This window comes from Pseudonaja textilis, chromosome 1 (assembly GCF_049901715.1).
Source record: "Pseudonaja textilis isolate UNSWEBS1 chromosome 1, rPseTex1.2, whole genome shotgun sequence".
In the NCBI taxonomy this organism is placed as follows: Eukaryota; Metazoa; Chordata; class Lepidosauria; order Squamata; family Elapidae; genus Pseudonaja; species Pseudonaja textilis.
The window spans coordinates 23,247,005-23,269,369 of NC_141990.1; the positions used below are offsets into that span (position 1 = coordinate 23,247,005).

The 22,365-nt window shown below is 41.2% G+C and overlaps 1 protein-coding gene across 1 annotated transcript in view; it reads left to right on the forward strand.

The window, feature by feature from the left end:
- The window catches only part of IFT172 (intraflagellar transport 172), a 30,013-nt gene extending 10,443 nt beyond the window's left edge, over positions 1-19,570 (forward strand). The window contains exons 19-48 of the mRNA XM_026708496.2: positions 1,062-1,146; positions 1,616-1,708; positions 1,799-1,876; positions 1,967-2,215; positions 3,954-4,032; positions 5,517-5,637; positions 5,778-5,922; positions 6,004-6,093; positions 7,467-7,564; positions 7,817-7,952; positions 8,027-8,143; positions 8,572-8,714; positions 9,010-9,103; positions 9,191-9,255; positions 9,342-9,522; positions 10,695-10,804; positions 11,102-11,231; positions 11,597-11,695; positions 12,459-12,568; positions 12,742-12,805; positions 13,221-13,307; positions 14,312-14,428; positions 14,509-14,619; positions 14,939-15,058; positions 15,644-15,739; positions 16,715-16,774; positions 16,863-16,961; positions 17,162-17,315; positions 19,159-19,250; positions 19,399-19,570. Coding sequence (XP_026564281.1) covers positions 1,062-1,146; positions 1,616-1,708; positions 1,799-1,876; positions 1,967-2,215; positions 3,954-4,032; positions 5,517-5,637; positions 5,778-5,922; positions 6,004-6,093; positions 7,467-7,564; positions 7,817-7,952; positions 8,027-8,143; positions 8,572-8,714; positions 9,010-9,103; positions 9,191-9,255; positions 9,342-9,522; positions 10,695-10,804; positions 11,102-11,231; positions 11,597-11,695; positions 12,459-12,568; positions 12,742-12,805; positions 13,221-13,307; positions 14,312-14,428; positions 14,509-14,619; positions 14,939-15,058; positions 15,644-15,739; positions 16,715-16,774; positions 16,863-16,961; positions 17,162-17,315; positions 19,159-19,250; positions 19,399-19,488 — 3,313 coding nt within the window. The 3' untranslated portion in view covers positions 19,489-19,570. The remainder of the gene's footprint in view (positions 1-1,061; positions 1,147-1,615; positions 1,709-1,798; positions 1,877-1,966; positions 2,216-3,953; positions 4,033-5,516; positions 5,638-5,777; positions 5,923-6,003; positions 6,094-7,466; positions 7,565-7,816; positions 7,953-8,026; positions 8,144-8,571; positions 8,715-9,009; positions 9,104-9,190; positions 9,256-9,341; positions 9,523-10,694; positions 10,805-11,101; positions 11,232-11,596; positions 11,696-12,458; positions 12,569-12,741; positions 12,806-13,220; positions 13,308-14,311; positions 14,429-14,508; positions 14,620-14,938; positions 15,059-15,643; positions 15,740-16,714; positions 16,775-16,862; positions 16,962-17,161; positions 17,316-19,158; positions 19,251-19,398) is intronic.
- Positions 19,571-22,365: the final 2,795 nt, after the last annotated feature.

Here is a 22,365-nt window from a genome sequence, read left to right on the forward strand (position 1 = left end):
ACAAGCTTTCATCAGCTGTGTTTCATTTCAGCTCCTGATATGCTTAGTGGCTAGACCAGTGGTTCCCAACCTTTTTTTCACCCCGCACCCCTAAAGAAATTTCACTCGAACCTCGCACCCCCTGAAATTTATATTTTGCTCAGTTAAGTTAATCCATTGCAAAAGAAAATAAAAATGCCAACATATAGCCAATATCCTATTATTTACCTGGACTTTTCTCGCACCCCCTGGAATATCGTCTCGCACCCCCAGGGGGTGCAAGCACCCCAGGTTGGGAACCCCTGGGCTAGACTGATGTTGGATTTAAATTGAGGTGAAGCAGAGGAGGTGATGGTGAAAGACAAATTGATTATATGGATGCAGGTTTTAAAATTTCTTAATTGGAAAAGATGCTGGCAGACTCCAGTTTTTTTGATACCATAGATCAGGGGTGTCAAACTCTATTTCATTGAGGCCAACAGGACTGTGTTTGGCCAGGGTAGACGTGGCCAGCTTGATGTCACTTATGCTAGGGGTGCCTGTGGTGGTTCAAGTGCTCTGCCAGCAAAAATGGGCTCCTAATCTCTGTTTTCGCTGGCAGAGGCACTGAGGGCTGGTCCTTCACTGTTTCCAGGGCAGCCCTGCAGGCCAGATTTAAGCACCCCAGGGGGCGGAGCCTCGAGTTTGACACCCCTGCCATAGATTAATCTAGTTCTCTCACGGGGTCACTCAGAGAGCAATCCACTTAAACCAAGGACTTCTTGATTCAGTCTGCCATCTTTTCATGAAATTTCTTGATTAGATTGTCATTTCTGTGTGTTAATGGTTTTGCTTACTCTTTACTACAGTAGTTATATTTTTGCGAATTTCCTTTAGACCAGTTATGAACTGGGAGGCCTTTTATTCTGCTTCATATCCACTTTAGACCACAAAAACTTGCAACCCTTGGTGGTTTGCTGTTTGTATTATTGTGTGTTTTGCTATGCACCACCCAGAATCACCCTGTCTTGAGTTGGGTGTCCTTATAAATCTTGAAATGAAATTTCTAAAATAAAATAAACTCTAATAATATTTTCTTCTAGGTGTTTTGCTGCTCTTGGACAAGTATCCAAGGCTCGATTTCTCCATGAAACAAATGAGATTGCTGACCAAGTGGCCAAGGAATACGTGAGTGAAATGTGGAGCTTGCTTTTGCCCTTTTATTCTCCTATTTCCTAGGTTCCCTATCCATATTCCTGATCTTTCCTTTCCGTTCAATCGGGGCTTCCCAAATTGGGGGGGTACAGACAGAATTCCGAGGAGGGCTGAATAATGTTTTAGTTACATTGCAACAATAAATCCACCTTTCCCAAAGATCAATTGTATTGTTTAAATTGCTTATTTTGTGTTCATTTTGGCCTTTGGGTAGGTGAGGTATATACACTAAGGTTACATTAAAGGGAGGTGTGATGACAAAAATGTCTAGGAACTCTTGTCTCAAAGGGAAAGAAGAACCTTCTAATCCAATAGAGCACTTGTCTCATCTGGGTTCTCCTTGCATTTGGCGGGTGCTTAACTTACATGGATGGAGGGTGCAGTCCATTTTCCTCACAGTTTGAGAATGACATTTCCTCCTCTCCTTAATTGCTCGCTTCAGGGAGGGGATGGCACAGACTATTATCAAGTCCGAGTCCGCCTGGCTATGTTAGAAAAAAACTACAAGCTGGCAGAGATGATCTTTCTGGAGCAGGTAAGTCTGGGATCAGGGATTACTGATTTTGAACACTTCCGTCCCCTGCACCTCTCTGTGCCCTAACCCATGTGATTTCCCCTCGTTTAGAATGCTGTGGAGGAGGCCATGGAGATGTATCAAGAGCTTCACATGTGGGATGAATGCATCTCGGTGGCAGAGGCAAAAGTAAGAGAGGCACTGAAGACTTAAGACCACAGTTTTCTGGGATGGTGTGGTAGCTCCTCCTCTGTTGTCCTCTCTCTCTCTTTCTCTCAGAACCATCCCGCATTAGAAAAATTGCGTCAAAGCTATTACGAGTGGCTGCTGCAGACCCAGCAGGAGGAGCGGGCTGCTGAGGTACAGGAGATCCAAGGGGACTTGCAAGCAGCCATTGGCCTCTACCTGAAGGCTGGGCTTCCGGCTAAAGCAGCACAGCTGACCATGGACCGAGAGGAGCTGCTGGCTAATACCGACCTAATCAATCGTATTGCTACAGCCCTCGTTCGGGGAGAGCTTTTTGAGCAGGTGACTATTACACTTCAGAATCCTCAGTAGATATACAGCCTCTTTAATTATGTTACATTCCTCTTTTAAAGGAGACGTGCATCACCCAGTGGTAATGGTGGGTAAGCTTGTTATCTTCCTTTCATTTTCTTCAGCTACATTGATAACATTGGGAAGATCTGCCAAGATGCTATCTATCATCATAGATGATAACTTACATAGCAGTGAGCAGTAAGATGAGACTATGAAAGAGTGGTAGGCGTAGCTAGATTGGCAGAGTGGGGAAGGGGATAGGGCAGGGGTGGGATTCAAATTTTTAGCAACCGGTTCTGTGGGTGTGGCTTAGGTGGTGGGCGTGGCTTAGTGGTCATGTGACTGGGTGGACATGGCTTGGTGGTCATGTTATTGGCTAGGTGTGGCCAACTCAATATCACTCACATCGAGGCACGCATCTCCTCGCCTGGCCTCTCATGACTGTGGGGATGCTGCAACAGTCCTAAGTATGACAAATGGTCATAAGTCACTTTTTTCAGTGCCATTGTAACTTTGAATGGTCACTCCACACAAGCAAAGTACCAGCAAAGGAGGGGGAAAAAACTCCAGAGAAGTTCCTGAGACAGAAAGTCTAGTCCTGCCAAGAATGTAATAAGGTTTAATGGAGAGAATAGAATAGAATAGAATACTTTTATTGGCCAAGTGTGATTGGACACATAATCACAAGACAGTTTCTGTAAGCAACACCAGAATGTTTCCTTCCTGCCTTCCTTACAGGATTAGGCCAGTAATTTCTTCTAACAACCGATTCTCCAAACTGCTTAGAATATTAACAACCTGTTCTAGCAAACAGGTGCAAACTGGTAGAATCCCATCCCTGGGATAGGGCTCACAATAAACAAGTTGCTTTTAGAGATTGAAAGAAAAAGGACCTATGTGACAATGAGGGTGATGATGGAATAGGAGGATGGCCTAGACCAGTGGGCCCAAACCTTGGTGGCTGGGGTTGGGGTTGGAGGGGTGGTACCAGGCCATGCGAGTGGCGGCTGGCATGTGCGCAAATGTGCGTAGCTCAACTTGTGCAAGTATGTGTGTGTGTGTGTATGTGTGCACACGCACACATGCCAGCCTGCTACTCGTGTAAGTTGAGCTGTGCGTGCACGGATCAGCCTGCCACTTGCATGGACCGGTTCCAAATAGGCCACAACCTATTGTGAACCTTGGCCTAGGCTATCAGTTGCTCTTGCCTTCAGCTCATTAATTTCAATGTGTTTCTAAGGACTACACATATTAGTGTGTGTTTGAGGGTTTAAGATGAAAAAAAGAACCTTTACTGAGAGAAAGGAAAAGTAAGTTCTTCTATGGGTCAGTCTAGTAGAGGTTATACTCTATATTTTAATTCATTAAATCTTGCAATTACTCTCTAAATTTTCCCCCAAACATGCTTTTTTAAAATTATAAATGGGCTATTAGTATGAGGCCACAAAGTTGTTCAATTTTCAGGGCACTACAAAGTCTCCGGTTCTGCTGCAGTGATTTTCAATCTAAAGACTTTTGTAGTGATGCCTTGGAGATCATGAGAAAAATACAATGATGTAGGGAGTCATTTGGGTCCTCTGACAGCAGGAGGGAGTTTGATAGACCTCACTTTGCTTACAGAATACTCCCCTGCATAAAAGTGGTTGGTCTGCCTCTGAAAATTGGGTATTGTTGGGCAGGTTTTCTCTGGTAAGCTTTCAGCCAATGCATTTCTCTCCTTTTTCAGGCTGGGGAACTCTTTGAAAAAATTCGGAATCCACAAAGAGCACTGGAGTGCTATCGCAAGGGCAACTCATTTTTGAAAGGTAAGAACTCATCTGAGGTTACACTTTGGCTATAAGTTCTCAAACATTATATTTCCTACATTTGTATTGAGTGTTTATTGAAAAACATTAATATTAGAAGGTAGAATAACATCATTGTTTGGCAACCGCAATTGGAATCGGCAACTGAAGTGATTGAAGCAGTCCCTAAGTGAAAATCATGTGATCACGAGGGGGCTTATGATTTTACTTCAGTTTTTCTTTGCTTCTTGCTACGTCCTTCAGCCGAACTGGGCTTCTTTTTCCTTGACGATATTTTGGTATGAGATAAATAAGCAAGTGAAAATAAGAGCAGAGTGGCAATGTGAAGGTCGTAAATGGGAGGTCACTAAGTTGTTTTAGAACCAGTGTAACTTTGAAGGCTCATTAACAAGGTAATCACTAAGTGAGGGCTACTTATATAGCACATCTTGTTTATGGCAAAAAAAACCTCAAAAAGTAAAAAGGACCCAGGGAAGAGATATTTAAACTATTTACTAAGAGATATATTAAATATTTAATAATATTAATATTTAATATTAAATATTTAAACTACTAAGAGATATTCAAACTATTTACTAAGTCTGCATTACTATTACTATTAATCCTCCCATCCTTCCTTTCACCCATCTCCTCCCACTTATGACTGTATGACAGTAACCCTGTTGCTTGTATCCTAATAATTTTTATTTACTGTTTTCTAGTATGATTTGATTGCTTATTGACTATGACTATTATGAAGTGTTGTACCTGATGATTCTTGACTCTTGACAAATGTATCTTTTCTTTTATGTACACTGAGAGCATTTGCACCAAGACAAGTTCCTTGTGTGTCCAATCACTCTTGGCCAGTAAAGAATTCTCTTCTATTCTATTTAGAAAAGGGTTTACAGCAGGGGTGTCCAACTCAAGGCCCACGGGCCAGATGCAGCCCATGGGGTGGTTATATCTGGCCCATGGGGCCAGCCTGGAAATATCAAAGGACCAGCCTGCGGTGCTTTTGCCGGCCAAAATGGGCCACACAGAGGCTTTGCGAAGCCCCTGCATGGCCTGGTTTTGGCCTCCCTGGCCTCCAGCAGCACTCTGCCAGCCAAAAACAGGCCACACGGAGGTCTCATGCCCCCCCCATTTTGGCCAGCAAAGTGCTGTAGGAGGCCATCCAGGCTGAAAACAGGGTGCCGGGGTGGGGAGTGTGCACAGCCCCCCTATGCCCCATTTTGGCCGGCAGGGTGCTGCAGAAGGCGTCCATCTTGTCTTCCCACCCCACCCCACCCCAGGTCCTCCCACCCCCCACCCCACTGGGCTGCAGAGGATACTGATCCGGCCCTCAAAGAAATCCAGTGTGACACCCATGGTTTACAGTGTTTCCCCCTCCCATCCTTGGATTGGCAGATTTAGGTTCTGCACACTTCTTAAGCAACTTGCTTGTCCCGGATCTGGTCCTTTTAGTTCACTTTACATGCTCTTTGTTCTTTCTTTCCCTGCAGCTGTAGAACTTTCTCGTTCAGTTTTTCCAGCAGAAGTGGTAAAACTGGAGGAGGGCTGGGGAGATCACCTTGTACAACAGAAGCAACTAGATGCAGCTATCAATCACTACATTGAGGCCAGGTCTGTGGAGGATATACTGACTAGACTCTTTAGGGTTACCTTTCTTGTAGTTACTGGCACCCTGAAAGTTGTATGTTGGACTGGCAGGATCAGGGTGGGTCCTGTTGCAGCCTTGCTCTAAGGAATGTGATCTTTTCCAGGTGTGCTATCAAGGCCATTGAAGCAGCCATTGGGGCTCGGCAGTGGAAGAAAGCTATATACATTCTTGACATGCAGGATAGGAAAACAGCAGCCAAGTATTACCCCAAAATTGCCCAGCACTATGCAGCCTTGCAAGAGTATGAGGTAACAATTTCCTCCCTCCACACATACACACACTCCTCCATTGACACAATGGAAAACATAACAAGCTGTTTGTCCCTTTAGATAGCAGAGGAGCTGTATATCAAAGGAGACCACATCAAGGATGCCATTGATATGTACACCCAAGCTGGACATTGGGAGAAGGCACATAAGGTAAGAGCATTCCAGGAAAATGCCCTTTTGTGTTCAGTGAATGCCAGAGGAGCATAGTAACACTTCTCAACCAATTGTTTGTCCCATCAAAAAAACCTTCAAGAAGTCTAATGTAGGAACAATTACAGGTAGTCCTTGACTTACCATGCAATTGGGACCAGAATTACAATTGTAAGTTGTGATGGTCATAAGTTGAGGCACTCATATGACTGAATCCACTTTTACAACTCTTTTTATGGTGGTGGTGAAGCGAATCACAGAATTCTAAGTCTAATCCAATCCCGAAATGGGGGTTTTTTAAACCATAAATTGGCAAAAACGGTTGCAAATTTTGGTCACAGGACCACAGGATATTGCAACCAGTCATAAATGTGATCCAGTTGCCAAGAGCCTGGAATTATGTTGCAACATTTTACTTTTTACAATGGCCAGAAGTGTTTTTTAAGCTGTTAAGTACCTTTTCCAAGGCCATCACAATTCCAACTGTTCATTAAAGGGTTTCCTTACTGATGTCAAATTGCAATATTCTTCATTGTATTTTAAACCTGTTGTTTCTTCCCTTTCCTTCTGGAATATCTCAGAGCTATTATATCCTCCCTCAATTTTCTCTTCTCCTAGCTAAACAAAAATTAATGCCTCCAGCCATTATAGGACTTAAAATAGTTCATTCAGCGACTGTTCAAAGTTACAACGGCACTAAAAAAAAGTGGCTTATGACCCGTTTTTCACACTTTCAATGGTTGCAGCATCCCCATGGTCACATGATCAAAATGCAGATGCTTGGCAACCGACTCATACTTATGACCGTTGCTGTGTCCCAGAGTTATGTGATCCCCTTTTGTGACCTTCTGTCAAGCAAAGTCAATGGGAAACCAGGTTCATTTAACAACCGTGTTACTAATTTAAGAACTGCAGTTGATTCATTTAACAAATGTGGTGAGAAAAGTCATAAAATAGGGTAAAACTCACTGAACAAATTTCTCACTTAGCAACATACATTTTGATCTCAATTGTGGTTGTAAGTTGAGGACTACCTGTACCCATACGTTTTTCCTTTCAGGCACATTATCTGCACACATTCTCACTAGATGCATTCTAGTTTGTCAGTGTCCTTCCCAAAACGCACCCAGAATTGGATGCAATAGGTGTGTTCTGGTCAACCCAGAGCAGAGAAGAATGAGGCATCAAATGGTCCATGTGTTCCCAGTTCCAGAAAGTGCATTTGAATAAAGCTTGCAATGGGAGGGAGTGAAGCAATTTGGTTTGGTTATCCAGAATGGTTCGAAATGGGGCATTGTACATCTCTTGTGGGTATTTGGAGAATGGGAGTTTATCCTTTCATGCCCAGGCCCTGCTCCCACTTCTCCTTGCAGCTGGCATCAAAATGTATGAAGCCAGAGGATGTGTCAGTGCTGTACATTACACAAGCTCAGGAGCTGGAGCGACAGGGAAAATACAAGGAGGCTGAGAGGTAAGAGGTATTTCAGTTCTGTATCTTTTAAATCAGAAGACTGGAATTTGTAAGAGGCTGTGGGGAGAAAGAGGAGAGAAGCTTCCAACTGGTATAAACAAACTATTAAGTAGAACTCTTGGGGACATGGCAGTGAATCCCACAGGCTAAACTTTTGTTTTGCTACGGTAGTTCTGTATCACTACAGTAGCTCTAGGTGGGATCCTTATTTGGGGATGCAACATTTTCAGTGCCAAATTATGCTTTTTCCAGGCTCTACATAACAGTGGATGAACCAGACTTGGCTATTACGATGTACAAGAATTGCAAGATGTATGATGAGATGATTCGCCTGCTGGCCAAATACCACAAGGACCTGCTGAGCGATACACATTTGCACTTGGGCAAGGTAAAGCATTTGAGGAGGAGTCACAGAAGAAAAGGAGGTTTGGTGGTGACTTATTTTTCTGACTTATTTTTCAGGAACTGGAAGCTGACGGGCATCTGCAGGAGGCTGAATATCACTACCTTGAAGCCAAGGATTGGAAGGCAGCTGTAAACATGTATCGTGTGAACAATATGTGGGATGAGGCCTACAGGGTAAGAGCAGCATACACAATTCCTTTTGGTGCAACAGCTGGGTCATTAACTCTCTAAGCCACAAGTGTCAAACTCACCGCATCAGGTTGCTGTTTTATGACTTTCCTATTCGCGGAACTGAGGTGGGCGTAGCCTGCGGGTGACACATCTGGCCCTCAGGCCATCAGTTTGACACCCCTGCTCTAAGCTGAGCTTAGAAGCTAAGTATGTGGTCCAGAATCACATTACTAGTGTACTTCCTACCTGTGTGTTTACTACATAGCCTTAAAGAGTGGACCATTCGGGGGGTGCCAGAAGTATGCATGCACAAAGAAAAGGCTGAAGGATAGACATATTCATTAATCTTGGAAAAGTTATGTTTGATGGGCAGCAACGGTAAGTTGCTTTAGGCCCAATTGTCTTTTCACCTCTGTTTTGATCTGCGACAGGTAGCAAAAGCTCACGGCGGAGCAAATTCTCACAAGCATGTGGCCTTCTTGTGGGCAAAGAGTCTTGGTGGAGAGGCTGCAGTGAAACTCCTCAACAAATTTGGACTTCTGGAAATGGCCATCGACCATGCAGCTGACAACAAGTGAGCAGCAAGGAGACCAAGACTTACTGGTGTATGCAAGTAAGGTCTCCCATTAGAAAGAAGGCAAGATCCGCCAAGGCCTTGTCTCATACGAATCTGCCCATGGGTTCCAACAAGGCGTGGGACAGGTGCCCTTTCTTGTGTGGCTTGAGTGGTGTGCTTCTTTTGTAATACATTTGTTTTGACCTCGTGACAGTTACCCTATAGTGGTATATAGTTTTCACTCTGCTGAAATTAAAGTGGTTTGGGATGGGAGATATAATTCCTCCTTCCACCTCCTTTTCTTCTTCCATAGCATTTTTGATTTTGCCTTTGAGTTGGCTAGACTCTCCCTGAAGCAGAAACTACCTGAGATCCACTTCAAATATGGCTCTTTCCTGGAAGATGAGGTAGGACCCCTTGTGCTTCTTAATGGTTACTCTCCTTCCTGGAGTAATGTGGTCCTGTAGTGAATATGTCACTCTTGTTAAATGCAGGGCAAGTTTGAAGAGGCAGAGGTGGAGTTTGTAAAGGCCGGGAAACCTAAAGAGGCAGTTCTAATGTGAGTGTACCTCCACCCTCCTATGATACTCTTACTTTCTGTCTCGGTCCTCTTCCAGTGGTTTCATGTACTCCCTACTCACTTAGGTATGCTCATGCCCAGAACTGGGCTGCTGCCCAGCGAGTAGCTGAAGTCCATGACCCAGAGAGTGTAGTGATTGTGCTAGTTGGCCAAGCTGATGCTGCCTTCAAGCAAAAAGAGTTCCAGAAAGCAGAAGCTTTGTTGCTGCGGGCTCAGCGACTTGACCTTGCTGTGAAACACTACAAGGTAAATAAAAAAAAAAAAACACCAGGTCTGCTCTATTTGGCAAAACATTTTGGCTGGGTTGGGAGATGTTTAGTAAACTCTGGTCCTGCATGAAATTCACCATAGATGGCTTTTAAACCCCAATTGGTTACCTAATTGCTATTCTATTGCTGTGAGGAAGCCCACTCTACTCAGACCCAATACCATCTTATTAAAACTATCTTGGGATTTCCAAAGAAATTGAATTCAATTCTCTGCAACCAGATTGCGATTGAAACATGATAGCATTTATTTGGAGATGGGAGCAGTAAATGAAATGGAATTTCAGAACAGCATACTAGCCAGGAGGAAATGATACTTCTTCCTGCTTTCCCTAGCAGTGTCAAAGATGCTGGTGGCCAACAACATGGGCATTGGCTTAATAAAACAAACCATGCTGGTTTTGAATGATCTTTTCCCCATTGCAAATTAAATGTGGCGTGATATATCTTGCAGTGGTTGGGCAAGGCAACTTTCTGCTGACTTCCCACAACCAAAGTAGTGGAGAAGCCAGCAGGAAGTGTTAAGTGTAAGTAGCTGCTGCTGGGTGGGGGAGGAAGTGAGAGGGTGCATGGGAAAGGCACTACAAGAGCTGGGGAAAGTGCACAACAAGAGAGTGCATGAGCATGTGAGTCAGGAAGGGTACATGAGGGTGCAACACAGATCAAGGGGGAAGCATGATGGACAGCACCAGTCCATAGGGGTGTGCAAATGGTTGGCATTGCATGAGCCCAGAAGGGCTGGGTGAGGGTGCACAAGTGGGGGAGATTTACCACAGTGACCTGCAACCTTCCTGCTGGTTTCCCTGTTAACTTCTGGGGAACCTGGCAGGGAAGATTGCTAACGGTGATCACAGGACATTGTAATTGGTTGTAAGTGCAAAGTGATTGCCAAGATTGTGATCATGATTGACCAAGGATGCTAGGACAGCCAGAACTTGTCATAATTGCCATTCATTCAGCACCATTATAGTTTTAAACAGTTGCTGAACGAATAATCCTAAATCAAGTACTATCTGTAGTTCCCAAGGGTAAAAATCATGACTGTTATAATTACAATTGTTCTTTTTTTTTCCCACGGGGAAAAGGATAAAGGATTTTCTCCCTTTTTTTCCTTTGCCAAATAAGGATACTTTTTATGATTTCTTTCCCCAGGAAGCTGCTATGTGGACTGATGCTCTCCGAATCTGTAAAGAATTTTTACCTGGAGATCTGGAGGCTCTACAGGAAGAGTATGAACGGGAGGTGGCTAAAAAAGGACCCAGGTATACAGGTCATGAGAGGTATGGGAAAGTTTCTGGAAACTGGCTTGCTGATAGGCAAAAGTCACTCAGCCCTAAGATTAAGGCTGGGTTTCTCAAAGACCTAACCATTTAGCCTTCTTTTATTGAGGTTTCTATAACTAATTGTTTCAAAGGACTATGATCTTCTCAGTCTTTAAGCTACCTCTGGGACAATCCTTCTAATTCTGTGGAATAGAATAGATAGGGGTTTCAACATCGAGCTGTAGGGAATCTCCTGGTCCCTTTCTGGACATTGACTAAGATTCTGTTGATTGGTAGGGGCACTGAGGGCCTCCTGGAGCAGGCCCGTGAGTGGGAGCAAGCAGGCGAATACGCCAGAGCTGTGGACTGCTATCTCAAAGTGCGGGACCCCAGCAACAATGCACTGATGGAAAAATGTTCCATGAAGGTAGGAAATTGCTCGAGCTTCACCTTGCCTTCCCTGCTTATGGCATTTGGATGCATACAATGTACTCGAAGGAGAGAAATGGAGAAAAGTTGGAAATGGAAAGTATCTGCGGGGGAATTCTTTTGGCAAGTGAGACTTTCTAAATCAGTTGAGCCTCTGCTTTGCTTTTTACATTCAAGCTAGATTTGCCTTTTGATTGTCACCATTCAGTTGCTCTTTTTCCAAAAGTTCAAAATTTACCATTCCAAATTGTCTCTGATAAGAGTATTGTAAGCTGTAAATAATTATGGCAGGAGTCTCTGCACAAAGAAACAATACTGTACAAGGGACATTTCTTCCTTTGTGAATGCTTCTTTTCATGTCAGGCAGCTGAACTTTCTATCAAGTTTCTCGGCCAGCCACGGAGCGTTGAAGTGATGAGGATCGTGGGACCCCAGCTGGTCAGCATTGGCAAGTTCAGCGTGGTAAGAGTTTTCTGAACTGCCGTTTAGTCTCATCTTTGTTTGTAAAAATGTTTTGCCCCTGGAGTTTTTTAAGATTGGAAAGAGGACACAAACAGGATAAAAATATTCCAATGAAACATTTTCTTTTAGAATACTGAAATAAATGGTTCATGTTTTCTATTGCAATAGGAAGACTTTTATGTATACAGAAGACAAGCTGTGCAGTCCAGTTCTCCAATGCTAATAAAAAAGGAATTTCTGTCCCCAAAGGGCAAAATGATATTTTTACCAATGAAGAAAGGAGAATTCAGTTTCTGCGAAAAATCAGTATCTGTGGCTGACTTTTTACATAGAGGTTGGTGGGTCTGTTCTTGACTAGCCTCAAAGGATAGAAGCATAAAGGAATGCCAGAACAAAAGTTTTAAAAATCTTTAAAAATAAATTCAATTACTAAAAGTAGTCATTGATGAAATTAGAGTTTTACATTTAATAAATATTCCAAGCATTATTGTATGCGGAAATATGTTAAACATAATTCTCCTGCATGTTTTTAACTTAGCCAAGTGAATTTAAATCGATAGTGTGGTATGCAAATAAATATTGCATATATTTTAATTTTTTCCAACATTTCCATTTTTTTAAAATAAGTTTTTTCTGTAGTTTCAAAATTCCTGTAGTTTCTCTCTTTTCAGGCCAGACATGCAATGAGCCTACAACCTCTCTGTACAGCCCCAAAATTCATATCTACTTCTATGTTGATACATGATAGAAATTTCTCTCTTAGGCGGTAGAGCTATACCTCAACCTTGATCTAATCAAGGAAGCCATCGATGCCCTCATGGAGGGGGAAGAGTGGAACAAAGCTAAGTGTGTGGCCAAAGAGCTTGACCCCAGGTACTAAACTCTACTTCCGAGTGTGGTTTGTAAATTATACAGTTTGAATAAGAACACATAATGCAGCTTAGGTGGAAGGCCGTCAGTTTCTCAGGCCTACTGCTGCATTCACCTTATTACTAAGGTTGTCACCTTATTATTAGGACAGAAATGACAAACTTTCTTTGTGGCAGATATGAAGAATATGTGGATCAACATTATAAAGAATATCTCAAGAATCAAGGCAAAGTAGATTCGGTGAGAAGGAATCTTGAGTGGGATGAAGGGGAAAGTGGGAGGCACTGAAAGTTGGGAGAGAACTTTAATAGTTTGAAGAACCTTTACATCTACATAAATAAAAATGTGACAGATTTTTGAAGTGCAGCTTAAACTGAATACATCTGTCATTCTTCTATCAGTAATTAGTTTGGAAAATGTTAAAAACTCTGAGTGGATGGTCAAAAATCAAAGGGTTAGGAAAATTTAAATCAAAATTGTCAGCAGCTGCTTTTACACAAAGTCTTGATGCAGGCCAAACATAAACTGGCAATTCTAGAAGGGGACTTGAGAATATGAGATGGGGTTAGGTGTATGAACAGATAAAACTGCCCAGGTTGGTTCTGCTGTCTGATTATTGTTTAAGTGACTGACTTAGAGCTGATCTCTTTGACAGCTTGTGGGCGTGGATGTTATGGCTGCCCTCGATATGTATGTGGAAAGGGGGCAGTGGGAGAAGTGCCTGGAGACAGCTGCCAAGCAGGTATGTGAAAGGCCCCAAGTGGTTCTTCTGTGAAAGGAGCCAAATGTTGTCTGACCACACACCCTAAGCATCTTAGTTTCCTCCAAAGGTGTCTAAAACATTGAGTTTGGTAGATCTATGAAACCAAGGGAATTGAGTCGACCTTCCATTCCCCACTGCTATAGTTAGGGGCCAAAGATCTGTCTGCAAAAGTGACTGAAAAGAAACTGTCATTCAACTATGAAAGCCAGTTTTTAAAACACCAGAGTAGAAAGTGGGAGACTGTGAGTTCAAGTTATGCCTTAGCCATGAGAACCAGCTGGATGATCTTAGGCCAGTCACTCGGTCTCAGCCCAACCCACTTCACAGAGGAGTTGTTATGAAAATAGGCGGGAAGTGTGTTGGATATGTTTGGGGCCTTCAGTTATTTGTAAAAATAATAAATAACAAGCATGAGATAAATAGTTAATATAAAACAAATGTATAAATAAATAAATAATATCCATGTAGCTATCACCCTGCTGGCACTCCAGAAAGCCTTAAAGATCAGGCTGTTCTCTCAGGCTTTGGGCTCAAGTGGTTGCCTTCACTTCCCCAAATTGTGTGTGATTAGAAAAATACACCATCACTTCTTGTTTTATTTTTATTCTGTTGGTTTGGAGATGGGCATTAAATTCATTTAATTTGAATGAATGAAATTATCCATCAAGGCATCATGCTGAGCCTTCAGGAGAAATTATTGGCATTTCTGTTAGACTTATACTGACAGTGCCTGTTCAATGTAGTGCTGACTGCTTGCACAGAACTGATTGGGATAAAGTTGGATTTCAGAACTGATGAATAGAGTATCAGTTTGGACTGAATGCAAAGGTTTTTTTTTTCACTAGGAAATGGGAAACACTAAAGATATATAGTTCACCCAGAAAGGAATTCTCCTACTTGACCAGATCATTTCTCCTAATGGAAAACTGCTATTTGTTTTACAGTCTTCCATATTATTTTGTTCCTCTTTTGGCTTTTTACAGAACTATAAAGTGCTGCATAAATATGTGGCTCTTTATGCCACATACTTGATCCGCGAGAACAGTTGGGACAAAGTCTTGAGCCTCTATGCTCAGAATGGTGCTCCTGCCAATGCCCAGGTAAGGTATTAGTCCCAGCTGGTGAGGAAAATTTGCTTGCTTCTGTTAATAGTAAAGCTGTTCTCATATTTTCTCTTCAGAATTTCAATATTTATAAACGACTATTTGTGGAGATAGTGAATGCAGCCAATATGAATCGGCCAGAGGCTTATCACAGCTGGGCTGATTTGCGGGATGTGCTTTTCAACCTGGTGAGCACAGCTTAAAGTAAATGTATGATGTACCATTGAATGTAAAGTGCCTGATCTTCATTTTACTCCTCTGTGCACTGCTGCTAATACCACACACGAGTTTTTCTAAATAAAGCTGCAGTGCAAAATATCTGCGTGGTACCACTCTATATTTTCAGAGAGAGCAGCTTTTTCATTATTACTCAATCTCTTTGGTGGGGTAAATAAAATGTTTAGATAGCCCTAAATGAGACCACAAATCTGTGTTTCTTTCTTTTTAACAAACATGTAAGATAAAGGATTTTTTTTTTCCAATTTCAAGTTTGATTGTTTCTTACAGTGTGAAAATTTAGGGAAATCAAATGAAGCCAACTCACCAGCTCATGAGGAGTTTGAAACCATGTTGCTTATATCCCACTACTATGCTACACGATCTGCAGCCCAAAGCATCAAACAGCTGGTAAGAGAAGAGTGGCAGCAGGTCACACTTACTAGTCTCTGGCTTGTTCCTGAACCCTAGATTTCTTACCATTTCACTTCCTTCCGCATGGAGTTCTGATTGCATTATCTTTGATAAAGTTACAGTATTTGTTAATAGAGTTTCAGATTTGGATGGCTACAAAGCCTGTGGGCCTTGTGCAACTGGTTACCAAGTATGTTTGTTTAGGTTTGCCAGTCACGAAAGACTAGTTCTTATGACATCTCTCAGTCATTTGTTTGCAACTTAATTTTCCTACTTTCAGAACTCTTTTCCTTATTAGGTTCATTGTGTATTTCACTTTGCACAAATATCAAATTGCAATCTTGGATATCTAAGTTCTTTTCCTGAGACTTTGGAGGGAGGGAGTGACTGTCTCTTAATTTATTTAACTTATGACTTATAATTACAGGCAGTATTTTTAAAAAGGAGGCAAGGGTGGGGCAACTAGCTCCACTGGAATAGACTACGTTTGTCTGAGTTGGGCTGGTTTGTCTGAAGAAGTGCCGTCCCTTAAGAATAGAAAGTAGGGAACAAAATTTGAACTTGTGTTTTTTTGCCCCCCAGGAAACTGTGGCAGCCAAGCTCTCCATCTCTTTGCTGCGCCATACTGAGATCATTCCAGCAGACAAGGCCTTCTATGAAGCAGGGACAGCAGCTAAGGTGAGGAGCAGGAAACTCCTGTTTGTAGATCACATCCAGGTAGTTGGGTGGGGAAATACATGGCCAATTAATGCCAAATGAAGCAAAATGGGGAAATGGCCGGTGCCTTGTATGATTTGTAAGAATGTGACAAACTTGCGCTGACTTCGTAAGGATTCCTCCTCTTACATTCAGAATCACCTTTAGATCTTGTTTCAAACAAATGATCTCTAGCAAATCTTTAAAAGGATTGAAGCATTTTACAATATTAAGAAAGGCCAAGTGATCACGAGAACTAAAGCAGTGTATCCACCATCTCAGTCCAGATGGACTCTAGGCAGAGACAGTAGGCAGAGACTCTAAGAAATTACAATAATTGGATTCTTGAGCATGGTAAAAGGCAAGATGAGATAAATACAATACAATATATAGCACTAGTAAAGTGGAGAAGAATCACTGTTTTCCTTTCTCAAAATATTAGACTCATGATCATCCCATTAGAGTTAAATGGTGGCACATGATTGACAATGCTCATTTAAACTGTAGAATTTGCTTTCACACAATGTAGCAATGCCTGCCAATTTAGGTACCTTAAAAAGGATTAAACAAGATAATATATTGCGATGTCTGTAAGTTTCCCTATAAAAGTGACCTTATTTTTTGCAGATCGTACAGAAAAGTCATTGTTCATATTATATTTAGCATGCTTTATACTTGCATCTATCAGATTACTGTTGAATGAGAACATTAGATTATCAAATCTTCATCTAATCCCACAGATAAATGTGAGAGAGTGATTTTCTTTGGATTCTAATTAAGCTTTTTTTTTAAAAAAAAAGTATTTTTGTGGAGCACTATTTCCAATATGCTACTTAAAAGTCCAGCAATCTTAGCTTGAAAACATTTCAACGCTTTTGCCATGTTGAACTGAAATCAGTTTTGACTTTTGGCAGAGAACTGGGAAAGTTAGTTCATCCTCCTCTTTCATCTTTCCAGGCTGTTGGTTGGCAGAACATGGCTTTTATCTTCCTAAACCGTTTCCTTGATTTGACTGATGTGAGTTTTATCTGAGACGCTTGAGAATGGTGGGGAGGGAAAAGGACTCCATGGGTTTTTTTTTTCCTGATGTTATTTGCTCTCCTAGGCAATTGAAGAGGGCTCCCTTGATGCTCTAGACCACTCAGACTTCCAGAATACAGACATCCCTTTTGAAGTGCCACTGCCTGCCAAGCCACATATCTCAGTGAGTGTGTTGTCATATGCATGTGCAATTTTCATTTCATTTGTATTTTGAGCAGGGAAGACAATATTTCTAAGGGCTATGGAAAAGGATATTCCTTGCTGGATTCCCAGTCCAGTTGACTCATGCACTTCCACCATCCATCCCAAAGTACTGCTGCCACTTTTCATTCATTCCAAGTGTCATATGTCTTTCTGTGCTAGGAAGACCAGCGTGAGGAGATCCGTGACTGGGTTCTCACTGTCTCCATGGATCAGCGGTTGGAACAGGTGTTACCGCAAGATGAACGTGATACTTACGAAGCTTCTCTGGTAGCGGCGAGCACAGGTGTGCGCTCCCTGCCTTGCCTTATCACAGGTAAGCGTGACATTTCAACATGGCTGAAGCTATAATGGAACATATTCCATCTTCTTTCCTCCATAAGATTTTTTTCCCCCATACCCCAATATAAACTTTTCCACTTTTTCAGACCCTATTCTCATCCACCGTGGAAGAATAAGGGGAGAAAAAGTATTTTAATTTGACTCAGTTATTTAGAAAGCCCCTCTTCTTCCAAACTCCTACAGAAAAATATATGGTGCTGCTTTGCTTATGTTCAGAAGAATGTTAAACTTAACTTCTACTCTGCATAAGGAGCCTCGGTGACACAGTGGTTAGAGTGCAGTACTGCAGGCTACTTCTCCTGACTGCCAGCTGCCTACAATTTGGCAGTTCAAACCTCACCAAGCTCAAGGTTGACTCAGCCTTCCATCCTTCTGAGATGGGTAAAATGAGGACCCAAACTGTTGAGGGCAATATGCTGACTCTGTAATCTGCTTAGAGGGCTGTAAAGCACTATAAAGCAGTATATAAGTCTAAGTTATATTGCTATTTGATTATTTTTAATATACCATGCTTTTAACTAAGACATTTATCACTATTCAGTTTTTTGTTTTGCCTACTCTATTTTTTATATTTTAGCATTTACTTCTGTACATTATTACTTGTAAATTTTTAGAAGGTTATTTTAAGAATTTCATATTTTTAAAATCACATCCACAGTTCTGACTAGTGAAATATCCTTACTGAAGAAAGCTAATTTGTCCTGGTTGAATCCACGAGTCCACTTATAGTTATTGCAACTACACTACTACTTTTTTTTAAATAGTTCATTGCGTTATGATAGGCAGTAAAAAAACAAGACAAACAATTACAGCATTCAGAATGAATTTAACTATAAGGATTACTCACAATCTTTCAAAATAAAGACATAGAGTAAAATAATAAAACAAGGCACCATGTATAATTTAGGGGAGAAATGAATTCCAGAACATGGGAGTAATCACAGAGAAGGCCTGACAGATCTTATTAACACCCCATGAATTTCACAACACGGAGAGAATTTCAACATGGAGAGAATTTCATCAGGATATCCTAAGTGTTTGAACTGGATTGGATGGATAGATGCAACTGGATTGGATGCAATTATGTTAAGCTCATGTCTGATATAACTTTATTTGATGTCTTAACCATTACATCAAACTAGTTCATTAGTCAGGTCTGATATACTTTGTTTCATGTCTGATATAACCTTCTGCTATTTATTTATTTATTTAATTCATATTGCCGCCTATTCGCTCATACTATAGCATATGTATATACTAAGGCTATAGGGGCATATACCGCTAGTCCTCGACTTATGCTTCATTTAGTGACTATTCGAAGTTACAACAGGACTGAAAAAAGTGACTTATGACCATGTTTCACACTTGACCATTGCAGCATCCTCCATGGACACGTGATCAAAATTCAGATGCTTGGAAACTGATCCATACTGCAGTGTCCCGGGATAATTGATCATTTTTTGCAATTTTCTGAAAAGCAAAGTCAAAGAGGAAGCCAGATTCACTTAACAACTGGGGCAAGAAAGATCAAAGCATGGGGCAAAACTCAACAGCTATCTTGTTTAGGGAATTTGGAACTCAGTTGTGATCTTAAGTTGAAGACTACCCTGTACGAAGGCATTCAATATTTAAAATAGTCCAAATTAATATCTAGTGTAATCAAGAAGCTAAACTGAGATTCAACAGAATAGATATTGTTTGCCAAAATTTGAACAGAGAAATTATTTGCACGGAACCTACTCCTTCAGCTGTTTTACAATATGTTAGACCCTCTTTATGCCCTTTGAATATGTTTTGTTTCCGTTCTTCCCACTCAGGCTATCCTGTACTAAGAAATAAGGTGGAATTCAAGTGTCCTGGCAAAGAGGCAAACAAGGAAAGCTGGAACAAGTTTTTGATGGCAGTCAAGGTGAGGAAGAGAATGAAGGTATAAGAAAGCAAGCTAGCAATCACAAGTAGAAGAGGGCACAGGGCAAGAAAAGTAGGCAAGCTTGCCCTATAGTCTAAATCTATAAACTTTGATCTCAGCCCTGGCTTTTCTCCTGCCTTCCTTGCAGATGTCACACAGCCCCCCCTGCCAGGATGTTCTCAAGTTCATCAGCCAGTGGTGTGGAGGGCTGCCCAGCACCAGCTTCTCCTTCCAGTGACCAACTCAGCCAGAGCATTTCCTTAAGTCTTCAACCCCCTTTAGATATTTATTCTCCCATATTAAATATCTTGTTTATATAATGGTATTGTCTGCCTTCTTTCCTTGAGGTAATTATTATCCGGTATGTCAAATGTCCTGCAACTCTAGAAACTCAAGAGAGATGACAAAAGATAACAGTACAAAAGGGGAGGCTGTGGAAAATTGGATTATAACGGTCATTCTGCATTGGAACAAAGCTCACTTTGGCACAGGATTACTTTTCCAATGGAGCCAATAGGCAACTGCCTCCACTCTGTAATCATTTGGCTAGTGTGAACTATATGTTTAAGTTTGTGGTTTTCTTCCACCGGATCTAAAGGCATTAGATGAGGAAGCCTATTTTAAAGACTGATTATTTTCTCTAAAAGCCAAGCAGGGACAAACCTGTTTGGTACTTGTAGTGGAGGCCACTAAGACATTTCAAGGCTATAAGCTAACTTGGATTTTTTTTTAAAAAAAATCATCCTTCAAGAAACCATTAGTGAATGAATTCATGAAGGCATCTGGAGTTGAGTTCAATACAGAGACATTTATCTTGACTTAAAAACAGAAACACCCATAATTAAAACTGTAAATAACTGTAACTGTAGTGTGTAATATATACCATGCAGAAATTAAAGGAGGTTAAGCCAATAATAAAAATGAAAGAACAAGAGTATTGGAATAATAAATTAAAATATCACATTTCTGATGCTACTTCACAAATTGCCTGGGCCTCTGGCCCATTGGGAAAACAAGATTTTAAAGCTTCCCTAAAGGACAAGAAAATTGGGTACCATGCAGGTATCAGGGAAATGCTGTTCTAAAGGGCAGGAAGAACAGAGAGAAGACATATTTCTTCAGGTTCTTATTAGATGGACATTATTTTATTGATGTTTCATGTAGAATGCCAATCTTACCAGACTTTACAACTGGAGAAAGGTAGTGTTGCAACTATCCGTGCCCTAAGCCACGTAGCTGTGATGTGTCCATATATACAAAGATAAAACTTGTACAAGACATGGTATTCCCTGTCACTCCCTATGTTTCATTTCCTGTGGAACCGGAACATTGAAGAGTCAAGAAAGGAAGAGTTTGAACTTTGATGTTAGAGAAGATTCCTGAGAATATTGGGGCCAAGAAAATAAACCAACTTGCTCTTTCAATCTTGAAGTCACTTAAATTCAACCTGTTTTGCATACCAAGTGCTGATGCAATACTCATCCGACAAATCAACCCAGAGTTCTCACTTGCATAAATTCTTCTATTTTTGACGTATTATACAAGACCTAGCTCTCTGGAGAAGCTCCATCTCCGAGAAAGGTGGAAGGAAAAAGATGATGATGATCAGTAGAAAGTTCACTTATAGAATGCACCTTTGGGAGTTCTAAAAAAAGAGGCATGGGCTGTCAAGGGAAAACATGGTCATTAGGAGTCAAAAATGATTTGATCAATCAATTGAAGCAATATAGATATCAACCAGCACCATGAGTTGCAGTGGGAAGCTAGCTGTAAAGTCATAACTGGTACATAAGAAGTAAGGGTCCTTCTGACATGCTTCCACTTACTTCTTAAGAGATGCAAATCTAGAAAGAGCTTCTGATGACGTCTTTTTATCCTCTGGGGAAGTGCAACATCATCCAGATCTAAAGCTGAAAAGCTATTTGAAATAAATGAACTTGGAATCCATACCCACAGTGTTGCTGGGTTTGAGTCCAAACCTTCTCCTCACTATTCAGATCTTAACAACCTCCAAGCTATGTGAAAACTGTGAGCTAGTTAGCTGAAGCTATATATTTTCTTGTAAGTCAGGCATTGGAAGCCTTATCTGCAACTTTGTTTAGTCCCCACAACAGGTGTTTATGCCTCCTGGTGAGACCAGTTAATCCTTCAGAAAGGTTCCAATTACTTAAGCAACCATACTGTCACTGTGCTATTCTTAACATGGCAACAAAGTGCTTCCTACTGATTTTAGGTGGTTGGCGAATACTGATGTGCTAATGAGAGTCAAGGCTTTTCTGTAGTTTCAAGGTGCAGAATGCAATAGGACTACTTTTTTCCCATACTTCACCCATTTCACTTAGAAAGCAGTGGTTATCATGCTATGTAGAATAAGTCTGAATTCAGCACACGTTTATATTCCAAATTCATTTTTTTCATTCCAATTTGACTATGTGTTTCAACCTTAGAACACTTCCCAAAAGATCAAAACTTGCTCTTTCAATCTTGAAGTTACTTAAATTCAAACTGTTTTGCATACCAAGTGCTGATGCAATACTCTTAAGCCTCTTGCACTAGAAAGAGACATGTGTTCTTAACCTTTGAGGTTTCAATTAAATAGAATGATATAGGTAAGGAGCTGACACCTGGTCCCCAAGTCCAATTCAGCTGACTGATGCAACCCATGTGATGCTATACATTAAAAGGGAGCAAGAGCTGCAACTTACAGTCTGCATATTCACCATTAGATAGAATCATAAGTATCTTTTATCTGCATCAGGAGCTGCATAAGATAAAAGTAATCAGGTACTTAGAAGCTGAGGACTTGGCAGCACAAGGAAACAACAACCAATCACTGGCTGTCAACATATCAATCAACCAATAGGAAAGCACCACACAAATAGGAAACACAGAACAGCTCAAAGCACATATTCTGGTAGAGAGAAGTTCCCTGAGGATGGGCTCTAACATGAATCTGAAAGCTCAGAAGACTAAACCTCTGGTCCCAGTGAGGAACCCAAACTGGATCTTGCAATTATCCTGGGACACATGTGTTTGTCTTCATTCGTAAAAGCAATCATCTCAACACTGGAAATTTTTTTCCTGTTCCACATAGAATTGTTAATACTGGGAGGTC